At 45.1% G+C, this 24,640-nt stretch overlaps 1 protein-coding gene across 1 annotated transcript in view; it reads right to left on the reverse strand.

Annotated features, from left to right (window-relative positions):
- The window catches only part of dhx29 (DEAH (Asp-Glu-Ala-His) box polypeptide 29), a 168,677-nt gene that overhangs the window by 83,438 nt on the left and 60,599 nt on the right, over positions 1-24,640 (reverse strand). Inside the window, exons 8-10 of the mRNA XM_070868797.1 lie at positions 21,376-21,534; positions 21,100-21,262; positions 744-867 (exon numbers count right to left, since the gene is read on the reverse strand). Coding sequence (XP_070724898.1) covers positions 744-867; positions 21,100-21,262; positions 21,376-21,534 — 446 coding nt within the window. The remainder of the gene's footprint in view (positions 1-743; positions 868-21,099; positions 21,263-21,375; positions 21,535-24,640) is intronic.

Below are 24,640 nucleotides of genomic sequence, written 5' to 3' on the forward strand. Positions count from 1 at the left end.
ATTAAAATGTTTATATTCATGCTTAAACAAATGCAAGTAGGCCAGCAATCTAAAATTATATTTCTCAAAGAAGAAATCAAATGGATCTTTCCTATTTCCATTGATTTTTATAACATTTAATTAGTGTCACTACTTGCAAGAAATTGAGAAAGTTTAGCAAACACAGTCAAACCAACAGGTGTGCTAAAGCATCCCAAAGTTAATTCACTGCTGTCAGAATTGATATGTCCTCAAATTGATGTTCACATGAGGCCACACAATTTCATTAAAGAACTCTCTCAGAGCATTGTAAAGTGCAATCATGATTTAGCAGACTCCAATTGTACTTTTTGGTAACCAATTTTTTTCTCCTCGTTTCCTTTCTCCTCTCCATAAAATATTATCTTCTGGTAATGGAAGGTTCTAACAGTGCTGGACACTCTTCAGTACTTCACACTAGCGTCCACTCACCTAGATAATTCCAGATAGGCTATTTGACAATTTAGGGACGAGGGTGGGCACCACAGCCGAGCCAGATCCTAGCTTTGTCTAACATCCACACATGTACACTTTCCAACAAATCACTGCATAGGAATCAGGAGGGGGAAATCTGGCTGGTTGTTTCCACTCCCTCGCCTGGAGGTGCGCAGGCTATTCGTGCTCCTAGTGGAAATCTTTCCATTCCTTTCGGCATAGAAGAGAAAATATGCTGGCGACTGAATTGGCAAATGCATAATTAATGGATGGTTAATGATTTACCTTACCTGTCCTCTTACTAAATGCCACAGGGCCAATGTAGATGCCAGATGTTGGGCTTGCATGGCATCTTCTGTGAGAATTGTAGGACATACATCCAGTATTCCATCCTTCTGCCGATTTACTCTTACACTGAATAAAATATATACAATATTTAGTGCAGGCTTATGCCAACACATACTGAAACAAAACATTTATATTCTTCACTGTTAGCTAAGCACTTGCACCATTTTGAAATTCCTTCTCTTACATTATTCCTGGCAAAGGGTGTGACATTACGCAGAAAATAGCAAATGAATGTACCAACCTCTATTTTTTCTAAATAATAACTACAGCTCCCCACACGGTATAATTTATTCAATGCTTAAGTCAGTATATGATGCACTGGAATTACAAAGGCAAGGAACTTGTGTTGAGAAATATTAGGACAGCTTTTTCCCCACAATGTTACATGAACAGTTACAAACAGTTTATTGTAATGATTAAAACAATTAAACTAAAAAACAAAAAACATAACACAGCACATCAGCCAGCATCCAATAACATTAAAAAGTTTAATATTTTGGATGGAAATACATCATTAGAACTGGATACCAGGCTGAACAATATCACTGGGGAAGGGAGAACAATGGGTAAACGTCAAGAATCAGATATAACTATTGCAACTGTTAAGGGGGATTGATTACCTGTGAATTTTTTTTTAAACTGGATGAGGTGAAAGTTCAAATGTCAAACATTGAAGAGGTACAAGGGGGACAAAATCAGAACTAAACAGCCCCAAACCGAAAGGGGATAAAGCTGAAGGCATGTGGAAGAAACAGCAAAGAAATAAAGGAGGATAGGGAATGAAATAAAGGTTTGAAGTTGTTCGTGTCAAAGCTTTGATCAGAGAGCTGCAGAGCGCCAAGAAGAACAAAATACTACTATTGCTCAGGTTTACATTCATTTTGGTTGGACCATAAGAATTAGGAGCAGGAGTAGGGCATACGGCCACTCAAGCCTGCTCCACCATTCAATAAGATCATGGCTGATCTTTGACCTCAACTCCACCTTCCTGCTCAATCCCCATATCCCTTGTTTCCCTGGAGGTCCAAAAACCTACATCTCAGCCTTGAATATACTCAACAAGTCAGCATCCACAGCCCTTTAGGGTAGAGAATTCCAAAGATTCACAACCCTCAGTGAAGAACTTCCTCCTCATCTCCGTCTTAAAATTGTCGACCCCTTATCCTGAGACTATGCCCCCTAGTTCTAGACTATCTAGCCAAGGGAAAAAACTTCTCAGCATCTACCCTGTCAATCCCCCTCAGAATCTTGTAGGTTACAATGAGATCACCTCTCATTCTTCTAAACTCCAGAGAGTAGAGACCCAGTCTACTCAATCTCTCCTCATAAGACAACCCTCTCATCCCAGGGATCAATCATGAACCTTCATGGCACCGCCTCTAAGGCAAGAATATCCTTACTCAGATAAGGAGACCAAAACTGTGTGTAGGTATTCCAGGTGTGGTCTCACCAAAGCCAAGACTTCCTTACTCTTGTATTCCAACCAACTTGCAATAAAAACTAATATGCCATTTGTCTTCCTAATTGCTTGCTGTACCCTGCATGCTAACTCTGTTTCCTGTACGAAGATACTTAAATCTCTCTGAACACCAACATTTAATAGTTTCTCACCATTTAAAAAATATTCTGTTTTTCTATTCTTCCTACCAACGTGAATAACCTCACATTTCCCCACATTATACTCCGTCTGCTTGCCACTCACTTTCTCTATTGAACAATAACTACACTCCAAAAGTACTTCATTGGCTGTAAAGCGCTTTGAGACGTCCGGTGGTATAAATGCAAGTCTTTCTTTCGTTCACTTAACCTGTCGATATCCCTTTGCAGGATCTTTGTGTCCTACTCACAGCTTCCTTCCCATCTAGCTATGAATCGTCAGCAAACTTATATACATTGCACTTAGTCCCTTCATCTAAGTCATTAATATAGATTGTAAATAGCTGAGGTCCATGCACTGATCATTGCGACACCCACTAGTTACAGCCTGACAATCTGAAAATGACCTGTTTATCCCTCTCTTTTCTGTCTCTTAACCAATCCTTTATCCATGCCAATACTTCACTCCCAAACCCATGTGCCCTTATCATGCTTAGCAACCTTTTATGTGGCACCTCATCGAATGTATTTTGGAAATCCAAATATACCACATCCCCTGGTTCCTTTATCTACCCTGCTAGTTATATCCTCAAAAACTCTAATAAATTTGTAAAACATGATTTCACTTCATAGAAACATAGAAACATAGAAAATAGGTGCAGGAGTAGGCCATTCGGCCCTTCGAGCCTGCACCGCCATTCAATGAGTTCATGGCTGAACATGCAAGTTCAGTACCCCATTCCTGCTTTCTCGCCATACCCCTTGATCCCCCTAGTAGTAAGGACTTCATCGAACTCCTTTTTGAATATATTTAGTGAATTGGCCTCAACAACTTCCTGTGGTAGAGAATTCCACAGGTTCACCACTCTCTGGGTGAAGAAGTTTCTCCTCATCTCGGTCCTAAATGGCTTACCCCTTATCCTTAGACTGTGGCCCCTGGTTCTGGACTTCCCCAACATTGGGAACATTCTTCTTGCATCTAACCTGTCTAAACCCATCAGAATTTTAAACGTTTCTATAAGATCCCCTCTCATTCTTCTGAACTCCAGTGAATACAAGCCCAGTTGATCCAGTCTTTCTTGTTATGTCAGTCCCGCCATCCCGGGAATCAGTCTGGTGAACCTTCTCTGCACTCCCTCAATAGCAAGAATGTCCTTCCTCAAGTTAGGAGACCAAAACTGTACACAATACTCCAGGTGTGGCCTCACCAAGGCCCTGTACAACTGTAGTAACACCTCCCTGCCCCTGTACTCAAATCCCCTCGCTATGAAGGCCAACATGCCATTTGCTTTCTTAACCGCCTGCTGTACCTGCATGCCAACCTTCAATGATTGATGTACCATGACACCCAGGTCTCATTGCACCTACCCTTTTCCTAATCTGTCACCATTCAGATAATAGTCTGTCTCTCTGTTTTTACCACCAAAGTGGATAACCTCACATTTATCCACATTATACTTCATCTGCCATGCATTTGCCCACTCACCTAACCTATCCAAGTCACTCTGCAGCCTCATAGCATCCTCCTCGCAGCTCACACTGCCACCCAACTTAGTGTCATCCGCAAATTTGGAGATACTACATTTAATCCCCTCGTCTAAATCATTAATGTACAATGTAAACAGCTGGGGCCCCAGCACAGAACCTTGCGGTACCCCACTAGTCACTGCCTGCCATTCTGAAAAGTACCCGTTTACTCCTACTCTTTGCTTCCTGTCTGCCAACCAGTTCTCAATCCATGTCAGCACACTACCCCCAATCCCATGTGCTTTAACTTTGCACATTAATCTCTTGTGTGGGACCTTGTCGAAAGCCTTCTGAAAGTCCAAATACACCACATCAACTGGTTCTCCCTTGTCCAGTCTACTGGAAACATCCTCAAAAAATTCCAGAAGATTTGTCAAGCATGATTTACCTTTCACAAATCCATGCTGACTTGGAGCTATCATGTCACCTCTTTCCAAATGTGCTGCTATGACATCCTTAATAATTGATTCCATCATTTTACCCACTACCGATGTCAGGCTGACCGGTCTATAATTCCCTGTTTTCTCTCTCCCTCCTTTTTTAAAAAGTGGGGTTACATTGTCTACCCTTCACTCCATAGGAATTGATCCAGAGTCTATGGAATGTTGGAAAATGACTGTCAATGCATCTGCTATTTCCAAGGCCACCTCCTGAAGTACTCTGGGATGCAGTCCATCAGGCCCTGGGGATTTATCGGCCTTCAATCCCATCAATTTCCCCAACACAATTTCCCGACTAATAAGGATTTCCCTCAGTTCCTCCTCCTTACTAGACCCTCTGACCCCTTTTATATCTGGAAGGTTATTTGTGTCCTCCTTAGTGAATACCGAACCAAAGTACTTGTTCAATTGGTCTGCCATTTCTTTGTTCCCAGTTATGACTTCCCCTGATTCTGACTGCAGGGGACCTACGTTTGTCTTCACTAACCTTTTTCTCTATAGAAGCTTTTGCAGTCCGTCTTAATGTTCCCTGCAAGCTTCCTCTCGTACTCTATTTTCCCTGCCCTAATCAAACTCTTTGTCCTCCTCTGCTGAGTTCTAAATTTCTCCCAGTCCCCGGGTTTGCTGCTATTTCTGGCCAATTTGTATGCCACTTCCTTGGCTTTAATACTATCCCTGATTTCCCTTGATAGCCACGGTTGAGCCACCTTCCCTTTTTTCTTTTTACGCCAGACAGGGATGTACAATTGTTGTAGTTCATCCATGCAGTCTCTAAATGTCTGCCATTGCCCATCCACTGTCAACCCCTTAAGTATCATTCATCAATCTATCCTAGACAATTCACACCTCATACTTTCAAAGTTACCCTTCTTTAAGTTCTGGACCATGGTCTCTGAATTAACTGTTTCATTCTCCATCCTAATGTAGAATTCCACCATATTATGGTCACTCTTCCCCAAGGGGCCTCGCACAATGAGATTGCTAATTAATCCTCTCTCATTACACAACACCCAGTCTAAGATGGCCTCCCCCCTAGTTGGTTCCTCAACATATTGGTCCAGAAAACCATCCCTTATGCATTCCAGGAAATCCTCCTCCACCGTATTACTTCCAGTTTGGTTAGCCCAATCTATATGCATATTAAAGTCACCCATGATAACTGCTGCACCTTTATTGCATGCACCCCTAATTTCCTGTGTGATGCCCTCCCCAACATCACTACTACTGTTTGGAGGTCTGTACACAACTCCCACTAACGTTTTTTGCCCTTTGGTGTTCTGAAGCTCTACCCATATAGATTCCACATCATCCAAGCTAATGTCCTTCCTAACTATTGCATTAATCTCCTCTTTAATCAGCAATGCTACCCCACCTCCTTTTCCTTTTATTCTATCCTTCCTGAATGTTGAATACCCTTGGATGTTGAGTTCCCAGCCCTGATTATCTTGGAGCCACGTCTCTGTAATCCCAATCACATCATATCTGTTAACATCTATTTGCACAGTTAATTCATCCACCTTATTACGGATACTCCTTGCATTAAGACACAAAGCCTTCAGGCTTGTTTTTTTAACATCCCTTTGTCCTTTCAGAATTATGATGTAGTGTGGCCCTTTTTGTTTCTTGCCTTTGTTTACTCGGCCTTCCACTATTGCTTTTTACCTTTCTACCATCTGTTTCTGATTCCATATTATTTCGCCCTGCCTCGCTGCATAGGTTCCCATCCCCCTGCCATATTAGTTTAAACACTCCCGAACTGCATTAGCAAATGTTACTCCGAGGACATCAGTTCCAGTCCTGCCCAAGTGCAGACCGTCCCTTTTGTACAAGTCCCACTTCCCCCAGAACTGGTTCCAATGTCCCAGGAATTTGAATCCCTCCCTCTTGCACCACTGCTCAAGCCACGTATTTATTCTAATTATCCTGCTCCCTCTACTCTGATTAGCACGTGGCACTGGTAGCAATCCAGAGATTACTACCTTTGAGGTCCTACTTATTAATTTAACTACTAGCTCCCTAAATTCAGCTTGTAGGACCTCTTCCCGCTTCTTACCTATATCGTTGGTACCTACATGTACCACGACAACTGGCTGTTCACCCTCCCTCTCCAGAATGCTCTGCAGCCGCTCCGAGACATCCTTAACCCTTGCACCAGGGAGGCAACATACCTTCCTGGAGTCTCGGTTGCGGCCGCAGAAACTCCTATCTATTCCCCTTACAATAGAGTCCCCTATCACTATAACTCTCCCACCCTTCTGTGCAGCAAAGCCACCCATGGTGCCATGAACCTGGCTGCTGGTGCCTTCCCTTGGTAAGTCATCTCCATGGCTCTACCTAATTATATGCTGATTTTCGAAAGGCCTTGTTACCATTTCCTTAATAATGGATTCCAGCATTTTCCCAACAACTGATGTCAGGCTAACTGGCCTCTAGTTCCCGGTTTTCTCTCTCCCCCTCCTTTCTTGAATAGCAGAGTTATTATTTGCTATCTTCCAATCCACTGGGACTGTTCTAAAATCTAGGGAATTTTGGAAGATCAAAACCAATGCATCCACCATCTCTACAGCCACCTCTTTTAGGATGTAGGCCATCGGGTCCAATGGATTTGTTGGTTTTCAGTTCCATTAGTTTCTCCAGTACTTTTTCTCTACTGATTTTAATTACTTTCTCTCTCTCATCAGCCCCTTGGTTCCCCACTATTTTTGGTATGCTTTTTGCATCTTCCACTGTGAAGACAGATACAAAATATTTGTTTAAAGTCTCTGCCATTTCTTTATTCCCCATTATAATTTCTCCTGTCTCAGCGTCCAAGGGACCAACACTTACTTTTGCTACTCTTCCATTTTACATACTTGTAGAAGCTCTTACAATCTGATTTTAGATTTTGGGCTAATTTATCCATATTGTATTTTCTTCCTTTTCATCAATTTTTGGTTTCTAAAGCTCTCCCAATCCTTAGGCTTACTACTACTCTTTGCAACAGTATACACCTCTTCTTTTAACCTAATACTACCCTTAACTTCTTTAGTTAGCCACAGATGCATCACTTTTAAAGTGAAGTTTTTATTTCTCAATGGAATGTGTATTTGTTGAGAATTTTGGAACATTTCTTTAAATGTTTGCCACTGCTTATCGACCGTCATACCTTTTTATCTAATTTCCCAATCTAACTTAGCCAACTCGCCTCTCAGATATGTAATTGGCTTTAAGTTTAGGGGTCTCATTTTGGACTTAAGTATTTCACTCTCAAACCTGAAGTGAAATTCTATCATATTATGATCACTCTTCTCCAGAGGACCCTTTACTGTGAGATTACTAATTAACCCCGTTTCATTAAACAATACAAGATCTAAAATAGCCTGTTCCCTGGTTGGTTCCACGATGTATGGTGCTAGGATGTGATGTATTGGGACTTTCAAAAGGCTTCTGACAAGATCCCACACAAGAGATTGGTGTGCAAATTTGGAGCACATGGTATTGGAGGTAATGTTTGAAGTGGATAAGAACTGGTTGGCAGACAGGAAGCAGAGAGTCGGAATAAACGGGTCCTTTTCAGTATGGCAGGCAGTGACTAGTGGGGTGCCGTAGGGCTCAGTGCTGCGACCGCTGCTATTTACAATATACATCAATGATTTAGATGAAGGAATTAAGAATAATATCTCTAAGTTTGCATAAGACACTAATCTTGGTGGCAGTGAGCGCTGTGAGGAGGATGCCAAGAGCCTGCAGAGTGGCTTGGACAGGTTAGGTGAGTGGTCAAATGCATGGCAGATGCAGTATAATGTGGATAAACGTGAGGTTATCCACTTTGGTGGCAAAAACATGAAGGCAGAATATTATCTGAATGGCGGCAGATTAGGAAAAGGGGAGGTGCAACGAGAACCTGGGTGTCATGCTACATCAGTCATTGAAAGTTGGTGATAGAGAATTCAAACAGGCTCATTTAGACAGACTGTGAAAATTCACAGACCCCCAAGTCAAGGCTGCTACATGCAGTTCGGCATGTTGCATTAACTCATCAATCAACTTGACATTTTCGGACCTTGGGTAGCAAGCCAATAAAACGTTAAAAGACTTTCAATTCAGCCAATAAGGTCAAAGAAGGTGAGTTCTTTTCTGTAAATTGATCCAGGCATAAATACAGCCATTTTGACCATGTGTCTCAGTAGAACAAAGACCTGGCTTGAAGCCAAGAAGTTTGTTGCTCTCTGCCAAGATTAAAAAGTTAAAACTACCATCGGAGTTCGTATTTCATTGGAAATGAAGAGATCTAACAATTTTGGCGCTGCGAACAGGATCGCTGAGGAGAGAAACTGAATTTTGGACATCGGACCTATATATTGAGGTAAGGACTCCTCTTTTTAAAAAAAGTCCTCGGTCAAAAGTCGCCTCTCTTTCTACGCGATTCCGAAAGCCTCCGGTTTGCGAACCCTCCGGTTGGCAGTCGGCTTGAGGTCCCATAGACGTCTAAACTTCGGCGGTATGTTAGTTAATTAATCACCGACCTATTGATCGGCTAGCAGGCCTACGACTCGAGACCCCAGCAAAGAACTCAGTAAAGAAATGGCAGCAGGAGATAAAAACAAAGAATTGCCTACAACTGTTAAAGGTGGGCAGGCAACACCTGAAGTTTCGCTAGATTTAATTCTCGAACAGTTGAAAGAATACATAGAGCAACAATTCAATTTATCTAAAACCTATATTAAGAACGGAACCTCCAAAGGACAATGGTCCTTGGATGAGATTAAAAGGGTCTGGGTAAAAACGACCCGTATGAAAAATAAAGAGCGAACTAGATGGTCCCTAGCGGTTATGGGCCAGATCCGAAACTGGAATGAAATTATAATGCGTTCCCAACATGATCGAGAACTGACCAGTACAAAGGATCAATTGCAAGCTGTTTGTGCACAGCTGCGACAGAAAAAGCTTGAACTTGAAAAGCTGGAAGCGGAAGTTAAAGATCTTAAAGGTGAAATTAAAGAATGGAAAAAATCATTAGGTCAAGAGACAGTAATAGGAAAAGAAAAATGTATTGATCAATTCCCAGGGTACCCATGTTTGGATAAATTAAAAGCGCAAACTCGAAGACACAACCGAGGAATAGATACGGTTTCTGAATCTTCCGACAATACAGTGTCGGAGGAGGATGACGAATTAGGGGTGCGCTTTGCCCCGTTTAAAAAAAGACGAGTTGTAGTCAAATCAGAAGAGACTGCGGATGAGGGCGGAACCAAAAAAACAAAGAGAAGGGTGTACGAAGTATACTTAGTTCATGCTCCGGCAGACCCAGAGAAAATTGATAAATGGTCCAAGGAATTGCCCAATCCAAAGAAAGGGGGAGTAAAAACGTGGGACCAATTGGACCGCTTAAGAAATATATATCAACTTCATCCCTGGGACGGAGTGCAAATGGGAGGACGCTAATGTTTGTGTGTCTGTCCTCCCAGGGGATTTGCAGGATCTTGTTAAGTCGAGAATATAAGTGAGAACCAGGCTGAATATAGAAAGTTCAGAGAGCAAGTGAAAAATGAAATAAGAGGGACAGAGAAAGTATGAGAATAGATTGGCAGCTAACACAAAAGGGAATCCAAAAGTCTTTTATCGGCATATAAATAGTAAAGGGAAGTAAGAGGAGGAGTGGTGCCAATTAGGGGCCTAAATGGAGATCTACACATGGAGGCAGAGGGCATAGCTGAGAAACTAAATGAGTATTTTGCATCCGTCTTTTCCAAGGAAGATGATGCTGCCAAAGGTAATTGAGATACTGGATGGGATAAAAATTGATAGAGGTACTAGAAAGGCTGGCTGTACTTAAATTAGATAAGTCACCAGGGCTAGATGGGATGCATCCTAGGATGCTGAGGGAGGCAACGGTGGAAATTGCAGAGGTACTGGCCATAATCTTCCAATCTTCCTTAGATATGGGGGTGATGTAAAAGGACTGGAGAATTGTAAATGTTACACCCTTGTTCAAAAAAGGACGCAAGGATAAACCCAACAACTACAGGTTAGTCAGTTTAACCTAGTTAGTGAAGAGACTTTTAGAAGCGATAAACAGGGACAAAATTAAGTCACTTGGACAAGTGTGGATTAATTAAGGAAAACCAGCACAGATTTGTTAAAGTCAAATCATGTTTAACTAACTCAATTGAGTTTTTATGATGAGGCAACAGAGAGAGGGTTGACGAGGGCAATGCGGTTGATGTGGCGTACATATACTTCCATAAGGTGTTTGATAAAGTGCCACATAATAGGCTTGCCAGCAAAGTGAAGGCCCAAAGAATAAAAGCGACTGTGGCAGCATTGATACGAAATTGGCCAAGTGACAGGAAACAGAGAGGAATAGTGAACGGTTGTTTTTCAGACTGGAGAAAGGTACATAGTTGTGTTCCCCAGGGGTCGGTACAAGGACCACTGCTTTTCTTGATAGATATTGATGACTTGGACTTGGGTGTACAGGGTACAAGTTCAAAATTTGCAGGTGACACAAAACTTGGAAGTATAGTGAACAGTGAGGAGAATAGTGACAGACTTCAAGAGGACATGGATAGGCTGGTGGAATGGCGGACATGTGACAGATGAAATTTAATGCAGAAAAGTGCGAAATGATACATTTTGGTAGGAAGAGGCAATATAAATTAACGGGTCCAATCCTAAAAGGGGTGAATGAACAGAGAGACGAGAGACTTGGGGGTATATGTGCACAAATCATTGAAGATGGTAACCATTCCAAACTTGTGCCTTTTTTTCCTCTGGTTTTGTGCCTTTCCCAGGTGACGACACGGCTGCAAGCGGGGCAGGGATTATGCAGGAAGTGTAAACAGGACTATGTAACCTGAGCTTTTCCCGTAAATTTGCGTGCGCACTTTGGCTGCCGCTCCAGACCCGAGCCATTCAATATATTTCCACTTGTCTCCTTTTCTCTTTATCCCTCCAATCGCAGACCGTTCTCCCCTAAAGGGCCCAAGTTTCCACATGATTTGCGCCTGATTTTTAGGAGCAACTGGTGGAGAGCGGACTATCTTAGAAATCGCAATTCTCCACATTTTTTTTTCTGCAGTTCTCGTCAGGTAGAACAGTTCTACTTTGGAACAGAATTTTTTCTTCAAAAGGGGGCGTGTCCGGCCACTGACGCCTGATTTGAAAGTTTCCACAGTGAAAACGTACTCCAAACTAAAGTAGAATGGAGCAAGTGAAGATTTTTGTAGAACTGAAAAAACCTGTTCTACACATTAAAAAATCAGGCGCAGGTTACAAATTAGGCGTCCAGAACGAGGTGGGGGGGGAGGGAACTCATTAAATTCTACAATAAATCCTTATTTATACTTCTACAAATATTATACAAATAAATCCAACCTGAATAAACATTTATAAGCAAAGAAACGATTAAATAAACCATCTTCCTACCTGTGTGAAAGTGCTTCAGGCATGGAGAATTCTGCAGGCGTTCGTTCCCGCGGGGGGGGAATTAAACAGTCGCTTCGTTCCCGTGGAGGGGGGGGGGGGGAATTAAACAGTCGCTTCGTTCCCGTGGAGGGGGGGGGGGGGAGAATTAAACAGTCGCTTCGTTCCCGTGGAGGGGGGGGGGGGAGAATTAAACAGTCGCTTCGTTCCCGGGGGGGGGGGGGGGGAATTAAACAGTCGCTTCGTTCCCGTGGAGGGGGGGGGGGGAGAATTAAACAGTCGCTTCGTTCCCGTGGAGGGGGGGGGGGGGAGAATTAAACAGTCGCTTCGTTCCCGTGGGGGGGGGGGGGAATTAAACAGTCGCTTCGTTCCCGTGGAGGGGGGGGGGAGAATTAAACAGTCGCTTCGTTCCCGGGGGGGGGGGGGGGGGGGGGGGAATTAAACAGTCGCTTCGTTCCCGTGGAGGGGGGGGGGGGAGAATTAAACAGTCGCTTCGTTCCCGGGGGGGGGGGGGGGGAATTAAACAGTCGCTTCGTTCCCGTGGGGGGGGGGGGGAATTAAACAGTCGCTTCGTTCCCGTGGAGGGGGGGGGGGGGAGAATTAAACAGTCGCTTCGTTCCCGGGGGGGGGGGGGGGAATTAAACAGTCGCTTCGTTCCCGTGGAGGGGGGGGGGGGGAGAATTAAACAGTCGCTTCGTTCCCGGGGGGGGGGGGGGGGGAATTAAACAGTCGCTTCGTTCCCGTGGGGGGGGGGGGGAATTAAACAGTCGCTTCGTTCCCGTGGAGGGGGGGGGGGAATTAAACAGTCGCTTCGTTCCCGTGGAGGGGAGGGGGGGGGGAAGGGAACAGCCGCTTCGTTCCCGTGGAGGGGGGGGGGGAATTAAACAGTCGCTTCGTTCCCGTGGGGGGGGGGGGGGGAAGGGAACAGCCGCTTCGTTCCCGTGGAGGGGGGGGGGGGAATTAAACAGCCGCTTCGTTCCCGTGGAGGGGGGGGGGGGGAATTAAACAGTCGCTTCGTTCCCGTGGAGGGGGGGGGGGGGGAATTAAACAGTCGCTTCGTTCCCGTGGAGGGGGGGGGGGGGAATTAAACAGTCGCTTCGTTCCCGTGGGAGGGGAGGGGGAATTAAACAGTCGCTTCGTTCCCGTGGAGGGGAGGGGGGGAATTAAACAGTCGCTTCGTTCCCGTGGAGGGGGGGGGAATTAAACAGTCGCTTCGTTCCCGTGGAGGGGGGGGGAATTAAACAGTCGCTTCGTTCCCGTGGAGGGGGGAGGGGGGGAAGGGAACAGCCGTTTTGTTCCCACGGGGGAGGGGGGAAGGAGACAGTGAGAAGGCTGCAAGTGCTAATGTGCTTTTATTAAAAAAATGTTCAAAAATTAAACAGCTACAAAGAACTACAAAAATGGCCAAGTGCCAATGTTTTTTCACACTGAGCATACGCGAACGCTCCAACGCGCACGCGCAGCGTTGCCAGCAGGAAAAAAACCTAATTTAAATAGTACTCGCCCCCTCCCACTTACAAAATCGGCGCGAGTGTAGGCTCCGCCCCCCTGGGCACCGTGCCAGGCAGACAAGGAGCTGCAGAACGCTCCAGAATTGCGAGGTTTTTTTTTAGGCGCCGTTTTCGGCGCGAAAAACGGGCGCCCAGCTCGGAGGGGCGCCCGTTTTTTATCGTGTGGAAACTTGGGCCCAATATCACTCTCGGATACTCTGCCCTCCCAAATCCTTCATTACTCTTCGACCTTCTTATTCTCCTGCCGCCGTCCTAGACTGGACTTCCTCCTAGCTAAGCCTACAACTTTTCTCTGTGCCTGCCTTGGCATCCTACGAAGGGCCCATCAAGACACTCATCGCTGCCTCCTTCTGAGCAGCAACCCCAACTGTCCCATCTTACTGTCTCGCTGACCTTCCCACCCAGCGCACTCACTGGGAGCTAATCTTGCCAAACTCCTCCCCGTCCAACTCACCAATCCCCCCCAACGCTGACCTCGTGGATGCAGGCAGTGGGGCAGCCATCACTGACCCTCTTTGCATTTCCCTCTTGCGAACAAGGCCCTTCCCATCCATGTGCATATCTTGGATGATGGCATTGACATCATGGCCTGACGGAAAACTGGTTGAAGGGCGATTTCACCTTACCCTTAAATGAAGCCTCCCTGCCTGGCTATACCTTCCACCATTTGCCCCGCTCAGACCGCATCAAAGGTGGCGGCGTGGCTTTCATAAGCAAATCACACCTTGGTCTGTCCCCCTACTCCTCCGTCACTTACTCCTCATTTTGAGCATCTCATCTTATTCCACCCCTCTCACCTCTCATTTAAAATTCTCATTCTCTATTGCCCACCCAAGCACCATAAAAATGTTATTACCGTTATTTCTGCAATATTTTCCTCCCTCTACCTCTTCACCGAACGACTTCTCATCCTCGGTGATTTCAACCTCCATCTCAATTCATCATGCTCTCTCTCCTCCGAGTTCACTAGCCTCCTATCTCTCCCTCCATGTAAACTCCCCAACCCATATTCACGGCCACCCCCTCGACCTTGCCATCTCATGGCCTCGCTACTCCCATCGTGTCAATCACAGGTAAGGCCATCTCTGACCATTTCCTCATATCGCTCTCAACCCACATCCCCCTTCTACACCCCCACCCCCACCCCCCCAATCCTACCTTCTTCTGTGTCCACCCCTGGAAAAAAACTCTCTCCCGACTCTCTTACAACTGCACTTATAAGAGCATAAGAAATAGGAACAGGAGTAGGCCATATGGCCCCTCGAGCCTGCTCTGCCATTCAATAAGATCATAGCTGATATGATCATGGACTCAGCTCCACTTCCCTGCCCGCTCCCCATAATCCCTTATTGTTTAAGAAGCTGTCTTAAATGTATTTAATGTCCCAGCTTCCACAGCTCTCCGAGGCAGCGAATTCCACAGATTCACAACCCTCAGAAGAAATTTCTCCTCATCTCAGTTCTAAATGGGCGGCCCCTTATTCTAAGATCATGCCCTCTAGTTCTAGTTTCCCCCACCAGTGGAAACATCCTCTCTGCATCCACCTTGTTAAACCACCTCATAATCTTATACGATTCGATAAGATCACCTCTCATTCTTCTGAATTCCAATGAGTAGAGGCCCAACCTACTCAACCTTTCCTCATAAGTCAACCCACTCATACCCGGGATCAACCTAATGAACCTTCTCTGAACTTCCTCCACAGCAAATATATCCTTTCGTAAATATGGAAACCAAAACTGCATGCAGTACTCCAGGTATGGCCTCACCAATACCCTGTACAGCTGTAGCAAGACTTCCCTGCTTTTATACTCCATCCCCTTTGCAATAAAGGCCAAGATTCCATTGGCCTTCCTGATCACTTGCTGTACCTGCATACTATCCTTTTATGTTTCATGCACCAGGACCCCCAGGTCCCACTGTACTGCAGCACTTTGCAATCTTTCTCCGTTTAAATAATAACTTGCTCTTTGATTTTTTTTCTGCCAAAGTGCATGACCTCACACTTTCCAACATTATACTCCATCTGCCAAATTCTTGCCCACTCACTTAGCCTGTCTATGTCCTCCTGTAGCCTCTTTATGTCCTCCTCAGACATTGCCCTTCCTCCCATCTTTGTACCGTCAGCTAACTTGGCTACGTTACACTCAGTCCCCTCTTCCAAGTCATTAATATGAACTCCCACTGTCCCACCTTTGGCCCTCCATTCACCATGACATTTCTGCAGCTACTGATCTGCTCAATCACACCCTCACCACCACCTTTGATGCCCTAGTCCCTGTTAAAACAATTACTCTCTCTCACCATGCCATTCCCCCTTGTACAGCCCTGATCTTCGCTCCCTTAAGTAAAAGGGACACAGACTTGAACGGATATGGCAGACAACTGGCTTAGCCATTCACTGCCAGATATGGCTGGACCACATAAAGCAGTATCGGGTCCTGCTCTCGTCTGCCAAAATCGCTCACTATTCCAGAATCATTCTGGAATGTAAAGATAAACCCCGGCTTCTTTTTTCCACTGCAAACTGCTTTTTTAAACCCTTATCCCCAGTCTCCACCCTCACTTCCGACAATAAGTGTGAGGAGCTCATGGACTTCTTTGTCTCTCTAATTGATACCATCGGTTTGGCTGCCTCTGACTCTTCCCTTTCCTTCCTTCCCCTAGCTCACCAGGCCAAACTTCCTGTAAGGATCCCCCCTGCCCTAGCCTTGACTCACATCTTTCTCTAGCTTCTCTCCGATCCTCCCTCACAATCTTTCCGAACGCATCCTGTTCATGAGTCCCACTTCCTGCTCCATCGACCCCAATCCCACCAAACTGCTGACCACCCAAATTGTTTTTCTGGCTCCCATGTTAGCTGACATTGTTGAATGTTCTCTCCCCTCAGGTACTGGCCCCCTCTCTCTCAAATCTGCTGTCATCACCCCTCTCCTCAAAAAAAAACCTCGCCCTCCGTCCTTACAAACAACCACCCACCGCCAACCTCCCTTACCTCTCCAAAGTCTTTGAACGTGTTGTCGCCTCCCAAATCCGTGCCCAGCTTTCCCGCAATTTCATGTTTGAATCCCTCCAATCTCAATTCCGCGCCTGCCACAGTACCGAAACGGCTTTCATCAAAGTCACAAACAATATCCTCTGTGACTGTGACAAAGGCAAACTACGCCTCCTCGTCTTTCTTGACTTGTCTGCAGCCTTTGACACGCTTGACCACTCTATCCTTCTCCAGTGCCTCTCCACCATTGTCCAGCTGGGTGGAACTGCACTTACCTGATTCTATTCTTACCTATTTAACCACAGCAGAGAATCACCTACAATGGCTTCTCTTCCCATCCCCGCATCGTTACTTCTGGTGTCCCCCAAGGATCTATCCTGGGTCCGTCCCCTCCTATTTATCATCTATATGCTGTCCCTTGGCAACATCAAATCCGAAAACACAGCGTCAATTTCAACATAGAAACATAGAAAATAGGTAGCGAGTTCCACATTTCTGGGTAAAGAAGATTCTCCTGAATTCCCCACTGGATTTATTAATAACTATTTTATATTAATAGCCCCCAATTCTGGTCTCGCTTGCAAGTGGAAACATCTTCTCCATTTACGTCTACCATTTCAAACCCTTTTATAATGTTGGTCATACCTGAGCTTTCTGGAGAAAAGAACCCCAGCTAATGTTCCCTGTAAGCTGCACTTTGTTCTGCGTGGCCTGCTGCTTTTAATGCACGGTCCCTCTAAATTTCTGCACATGTGCGATATTTACAATGTAAAAGCATATGAGCACCCTGCACGGGATCTTTCAGATGACTGTAGTCGCACGAATGCACAGCTTGCCTGTGCAATCTTTCCTGATAGGTATAACCTCTCAATTCTAGTATGTCAAGTAAATCTTTTTTGCATCTTCTCCAGTGCCTGTATATCGTTTTCATAATATGGAGACCAAAACAGTTCACAGTACACCAAGTGTGATCTAACCAAGCTTCTATACAAGATTATCACTTCTCTGCTTTTTGATCTCTCGAGAAATGAACCCCAGTGCCTGTTTTACATTTTTTTTTTATAAACAGCTTTATTAAACTAACCCCAGATCCCTGTTCTTCTACCCCATTTAGAAACTTATTTTCCAAGGAGTATGTAGCCGCCGCCTTCTTCCTTCCAAAATATATTCTGTACCTTGCACTTATTTATATTGAAGTTAATTTGCGAATTACACATCCATTAAGCAAGTTTATGCAAGGTGGTCCAACCCCAGTGTCTCCAGTGTGCCAGCGCAGCCTTTGGTCGCCTGAGGAAGAGAGTGTTTGAAGACCAGGACCTCAAATCTGGCACCAAGCTTATGGTCTACAGGGCAGTAGTGATACCCGCCCTCCTATATGGCTCAGAGACATGGACCATATACAGTAGACTCCTCAAAGCGCTGGAGAAAAACCACCAGCGCCGCCTCCGCAAGATCCTGCAAATCCCCTGGGTGGATAGAAGCACCAATGTCAGTATCTCGATCAGGTGGATAGAAGCACCAATGTCAGTATCTCGATCAGGCCAGCATCGAAGCACTGACACACTCGACCAGCTCCGTTGGATGGGCCACATCGTCCTCATACCCGACACGAGACTCCCAAAGCAAGCGATCTACTCGGAACTCCTACACGACAAATGAGCCCAGGTGGGCAGAGGAAACATTTCAAGGACACCCTCAAAGCCTCCTTGATAAAGTACAACATCTCCACCAGCACCTGGGAATCCCTAGCCCAAGACCGCCCTAAGTGGGGGAAGAGCATCCAGGAGGGTTCTGAGTACCTCAAGTCTCGTCACTGAGAGCATGCAGAAACCAAGCGCAGACAGCGGAAGGAGCATGCGGCAAACCAGACTCCCCACCCACCCTTTTCTTCAACGACTGTCTGTCCCACCTGTGACAGAGACTGTAATTCCCATACAGTCACCTGAGAACTCACTTTTAGAGTGGAAGCAAGTCAATTTCAAGGGACTGTCTATGATGATTATTAATATCTTCTTGTATTTTGTCGCAAACCTCAACTGTATTAACTATACCCTGCAATTTGGTGTCATCTGCAAATTTTGAAACTGTACATCCAATTGCAGAGTCCGAATCCTTAATGTAAATGATGAACAAGAGTGGTCCCAGCACCCATCCTTGTGGAACATCACTATCACCATTTACCAGTCCAAGTAGCAACTTTAGCCACTACTCTGTTTTCTGAAAATCTCTTTCTAGTGGTGTTCCACAAGGCTCAGTAGTAGGTCCCTTGCTTTTTGTGGTATATATCAATGATACAGACTTCAATGTGGGGGCATAGTTAAGAAGTTTGCAGATGATACAAAAATTCGCTAGTGTGTAAGATAGCTATAGACTGCAGGAAGATATCAATGAACTGGACAGGTGGGCAGAAAAGTGGCAAATGGAATTCAATCCTCAGGAGTGTGAGGTAATGCATTTGGGGAGGGCTAACAAGGCAAGGAAATACACAATAAATGGTGGATACTGAGAAATGTAAAGAACTGAGAAACCTTGGCGGACAGGTCCACAGATCCCTGAAGGTAGCAGAACAGGTAAGAACATAAGAAATAGGAACAGGACGAGGTCAACCGAGTGTACCTTCTCTGAACTGCCTCCAATGCAAGTACATCCCTCCTTAAATAAGGAGACCAAAACTGTACGCAGAACGCTAGGTGCGGTCTCACCAACGACCTGTACAGTTGTAGTAAGACTTCTCTACTTTATATTCCAGCCACCTTGCAATAAAGACCAACAATCCATTTGCCTTCCTAATTACTTTCTGTACCGGCATGCTAAGTTTTTGGGTTTCATGTACGAGGACACCCAGATCCTGCTGTGCCGCAGTATTCTGTAGTCTCTCTCCATTTAAATAATGACACCACACCAGCATACTGCATACTGATGGGAATCTCAAAGTAACATTTCTGCCATTCTGCATCAAAAATTCCACTTCCTAAACAAACTATACCAATATGTTAATAACTAGATTCTCAAGTTAGACACAGCTTAAAACTCTTCATCAATATAAAAGTCTGAAATGGAAAAACTTGATACAGCTGCAGCGTCCAAAATCCAGACCAATTGGTGGCAGGGTTGTCCAGAATCCGTAAAATGTTCTGGAATCCTGACCTCTGGCCTCGCTGCTGCTGCCCTTACCTCGGGGCCTCCTCGGCAACTGGGCCCGCCCGAACACCTCCTCTTTGGCGGGGTCCCGCCCAAACATCTCCTCTTCGGCAGTCCGGCCCAAACAACTCCTTGGCGGCTGGGCCCCTCCTGACGACCTCATCGACAGGGCCAGCGGCCCGAACAGCTCCTCGAGGAGCACACCCTCCCCCCCCCACCCCACAAACTTCGACGTTCCGAAATCCGGGAATACCCAAACCTGGGCTCGGGTGTTTCCGGATTTGAGACGTCAGAAAGACATTCCAAATTCCAGAAAAACGCGGAATCCGGAACGGTCCGAGGGTTCCAGATTCTGGATACTGCACCTGTATACCATAAACTTTACAGAAAGTAAGAGACTGAAGTACTTTTGAAGTAAATAACACTTCTAGATTTGACACTGTTTTTCTGAACCAAGTATGAATTTGAAGGAAAAAAACACAACTGTTCCAAAATGGAGCTATCCACATGAGAATACAAAGTGGTCAAAACTAGTGGGCGGACAGAAGATTGGGAAGCTTATACAAGCTAGCAAAGAACGACTAAAAAGGATTAAGAAAGAAAAGATTGACTATGAAAGTAAACTAGCACGAAATATAAAAACAGATAGCAAGAGTTTCTACGGGTATATAAAAAGGAAAAGAGTAGCTAAAGTAAATGTTGGTCCCTGAGAGGAGGAGACCGGTGAATTAGTGATGGGGAATATGGAGATGGCAGAAACTCTGAACAAATATTTTGTATCAGTCTTTACGGTAGAGGACGCTAAAGATATCCCAACAGTGGATAGTCAAGGGGCTATAAGGGGGGAGGAATCTCAATCACTAAGGAGGTGGTACTCAGTAAGATAATGGGATTAAAGGCGGATAAATCCCCTAGTCCTGATAGCTTGTATCCTAGGATCTTAAGCGAAGTAGCGACAGGGATAGTGGATGCATTGGTTGTAATTTACTGAAATTCCCTGGATTCTGGGGATGTCTCAGCAGAGTGGAAAACTGCAAATGTAACACCCCTATTTAAAAAAAGGAGGCAGACAAAAAGAAGGAAACTATAGACCAGTTAACCTAACATCTGTGATTGGGAAGATGTTGGAGTTCATTATTAAAGAAGCAGTAGCAGGACATTTGGAAAAACATAATTCAGTCAGGCAGAGTCAGCATGGATTTATGATGGGGAAGTTATGTTTGACAAATTTGCTGGAATTCTTAAGGAATCAGTTAACAAACTTGCATTTCACCACCGAAATAAATGATCAGATCAAATTTAGGCTTTTCATTAGCTTCCTAACTTGGTATTGTTGGCAGAAAATTGTGTGTTCACAAAAATTCCCATCTCCAAAATAGATTTTGGGAGCAGGGAAGGAGAAAAAGAAAGATACACAAAACATATTAAACTTGAAGAAAAAAGGCTAAGAATAAAAAAAAACTATTAAGGATAGAGAAAACAAGGAAAGGGTTTTCTTATAAATAAAACTATTCCTGATATTTGAATAGATTACTGTAATAAATTTTTCAACATCAAAGTGCATGAGCTGAAAACAAACAGAAATGGGTTGGCTGAGAGCTTGACCCCTGGTTATTTTAAGATTACATTTTGACAAGATATTACAGTTTAAGATTTTTGTCAAAGTACAACAAAACACACAAACCTACACTTCCAGAATCTACCCACAGAGATTTTGCGATAGCTAGGAGCTGGACTAGTCGGGAGGTTTTTCCGGCACCAATCAATCAGAAACTGCTTGGGAGATTTGCCTGTCCAACTTCGCGAAGTGTAGTCAAAGTTCCGTATATCCTTTGGCTCATTTTTTGCTACAATGATCAAAAGATCATAATAATAATAAGAAATCCATAGTATTGTAGAAAAAGATAAATGCTACAAATATATTATCCAATCACAGGTCTGATATTATTCAATTTCTTACTTTTCTCTTTTAATTTTGTTGCAGATTCTTCCAACAAATTTAAGTTCAGGACAGCTTCATGCTTATCAGGAGGTGGGGTAGCACTTTTGTCATTCTTCTTTAGGTCTGCCATCTTTATTGAAGGATCAAAAGCAGGATGTTTCTCCAACTGTTTAATCTCTACACCAAAAAATAAAAATACCATTTTATCCAAAATGCATTGTTCAAGGACACCTTCATAAATCCAGATATATTTTAATGCTAATTCATGACAAACTGCCAAACTCCAGCCAGCAGAGTAATTTATAGAATTCAGCTTCATTAAAACGTAACAGAATTAGAAACATAGAAAATAGGTGCAGGAATAGGCCATTCGGCCCTTCGAGCCTGCACCACCATTCAATAAGATCATGGTTGATTATTCACCTCAGTACCCCTTTCCGGCTTTCTCTCCATACCCTTTGATCCCTTTAGCCGTAAGGGCCATATCCAACTCCCTCTTGAATATATCCAATGAACTGGCATCAACAACTCTCTGCGGTAGGGAATTCCACAGGTCAACAACCCTGAGTGAAGAAGTTTCTCCTCATCTCAGTCTTAAATGGCTTAGCCCTTATCCTTCGAGCAGTCAGTCGAGGAGGCGGGAGCTTGGAGCAGCGCGAGTCCGGGGTCGGCGAGAGGCCTATAAAGGCCAGCGGGAGTCGAGCAGTTCGAGCAGTCAGTCGAGGAGGCGGGAGCTCGGAGCAGCGCGAGTCCGGGGTCGGCGAGAGGCCTATAAAGGCCAGCGGGAGTCGAGCAGTCAGTCGAGGAGGCGGGAGCTCGGAGCAGCGCGAGTCCGGGGTCGGCGAGAGGCCTATAAAGGCCAGCGGGAGTCGAGCAGTCAGTCGAGGAGGCGGGAGCTCGGAGCAGCGCGAGTCCGGGGTCGGCGAGAGGCGTGCCGGTGCAGCTACAGGGAGAAGGCAAAAAAAACAAAGGTGACGTCACAGCCTAGGGGGTAAGTGATTGGCTGGTGATTGGTGAGTAGTTTTTCTTTTTCTTCTTATATTGGTCAGTAACTTTTAACATTGTTATTACCAGTTTAAGTGTATCTAAGGGTTAAGACATGGCAGGAGAGCTCGGTCGGGTGTTATGCTCCTCCTGTACCATGTGGGAACTCAGGGACGCTTCCGGTGTCCCTGACGACTATGTGTGCGGGAAGTGTATCCGCCTCCAGCTCCTGACGGTCCGCGTTACGGAATTGGAGCTGAGGGTGGATTTACTCTGGAGCATCCACGATGCTGAGAATGACGTGAGTATCACGTGTAGTGAGTTGGTCTTACCGCAGGGAAAGGGTCCACAGCCAGATAGGGAATGGAAGACCAGCAGGAAGAGTAGAGCAAGGAAGGTAGTGCAGGGGTCCCCTGCGGTCATCCCCCTGCAAAACAGATACACCGCTTTGGGTACTGTTGAGGGGAATGACTCATCAGGGGAGGGCAGCAGCAGCCAAGTTCATGGCACCGTGGCTGGCTCTGCTGCACAGGAGGGCAAGAAAAAGAGTGGGAGAGCGATAGTGATAGGGGATTCAATTGTGAGGGGAATAGATAGGCGTTTCTGCGGCCGCAACCGAGACTCCAGGATGGTATGTTGCCTCCCTGGTGCAAGGGTCAAGGATGTCTCGGAGCGGGTGCAGGACATTCTGAAATGGGAGGGAGAACAGCCAGTTGTCGTGGTGCACATTGGTACCAACGACATAGGCAAAAAAAGGGATGAGGTCCTACGAAACGAATTTAAGGAGCTAGGAGCTAAATTAAAAAGTAGGACCTCAAAAGTAGTAATCTCGGGATTGCTACCAGTGCCACGTGATAGTCAGAGTAGGAATCGCAGGATAGCGCAGATGAATACGTGGCTTGAGCAGTGGTGCAGCAGGGAGGGATTCAAATTCCTGGGGCATTGGGACCGGTTCTGGGGGAGGTGGGACCAGTACAAACCGGACGGTCTGCACCTGGGCAGGACTGGAACCAATGTCCTAGGGGGAGTGTTTGCTAGTGCTGTTGGGGAGGATTTAAACTAATATGGCAGGGGGATGGGAACCAATGCAGGGAGACAGAGGGAAACAAAAAGGAGCCAAAAGCAAAAGACAGAAAGGAGATGAGGAAAAGTGTAGGGCAGAGAAACCCAAGGCAAAGAACAAAAAGGGCCACTGTACAGCAAAATTCTAAAAGGACAAAGGGTGTTAATAAAACAAGCCTGAAGGCTTTGTGTCTTAATGCAAGGAGTATCCGCAATAAGGTGGATGAATTAATTGTGCAAATAGATGTTAACAAATATGATGTGATTGGGATTACGGAGACGTGGCTCCAGGATGATCAGGGCTGGGAACTCAACATTCAGGGGTATTCAACATTCAGGAAGGATAGAATAAAAGGAAAAGGAGGTGGGGTAGCATTGCTGGTTAAAGAGGAGATTAATGCAATAGTTAGGAAAGACATTAGCTTGGATGATGTGGAATCTATATGGGTAGAGCTGCAGAACACCAAAGGGCAAAAAACGTTAGTAGGAGTTGTGTACAGACCTCCAAACAGTAATAGGGATGTTGGGGAGGGCATCAAACAGGAAATTAGGGGTGCATGCAATAAAGGTGTAGCAGTTATAATGGGTGACTTTAATATGCACATAGATTGGGCTAGCCAAACTGGAAGCAATACGGTGGAGGAGGATTTCCTGGAGTGCATAAGGGATGGTTTTCTAGACCAATATGTTGAGGAACCAACTAGGGGGGAGGCCATCTTAGACTGGGTGTTGTGTAATGAGAGAGGATTAATTAGCAATCTCATTGTGCGAGGCCCCTTGGGGAAGAGTGACCATAATATGGTGGAATTCTGCATTAGGATGGAGAATGAAACAGTAATTTCAGAGACCATGGTCCAGAACTTAAAGAAGGTTAACTTTGAAGGTATGAGGCGTGAATTGGCTAGGATAGATTGGCGAATGATACTTAGGGGGTTGACTGTGGATGGGCAATGGCAGACATTTAGAGACCGCATGGATGAAGTACAACAATTGTACATTCCTGTCTGGCGTAAAAATAAAAAGGGGAAGGTGGCTCAACCGTGGCTATCTAGGGAAATCAGGGATAGTATTAAAGCCAAGGAAGTGGCATACAAATTGGCCAGAAATAGCAGCGAACCTGGGGACTGGGAGAAATTTAGAACTCAGCAGAGGAGGACAAAGGGTTTGATTAGGACAGGGAAAATGGAGTACGAGAAGAAGCTTGCAGGGAACATTAAGGCGGATTGCAAAAGTTTCT

Source organism: Pristiophorus japonicus, chromosome 2 (assembly GCF_044704955.1).
Source record: "Pristiophorus japonicus isolate sPriJap1 chromosome 2, sPriJap1.hap1, whole genome shotgun sequence".
Classification (NCBI taxonomy): domain Eukaryota; kingdom Metazoa; phylum Chordata; class Chondrichthyes; family Pristiophoridae; genus Pristiophorus; species Pristiophorus japonicus.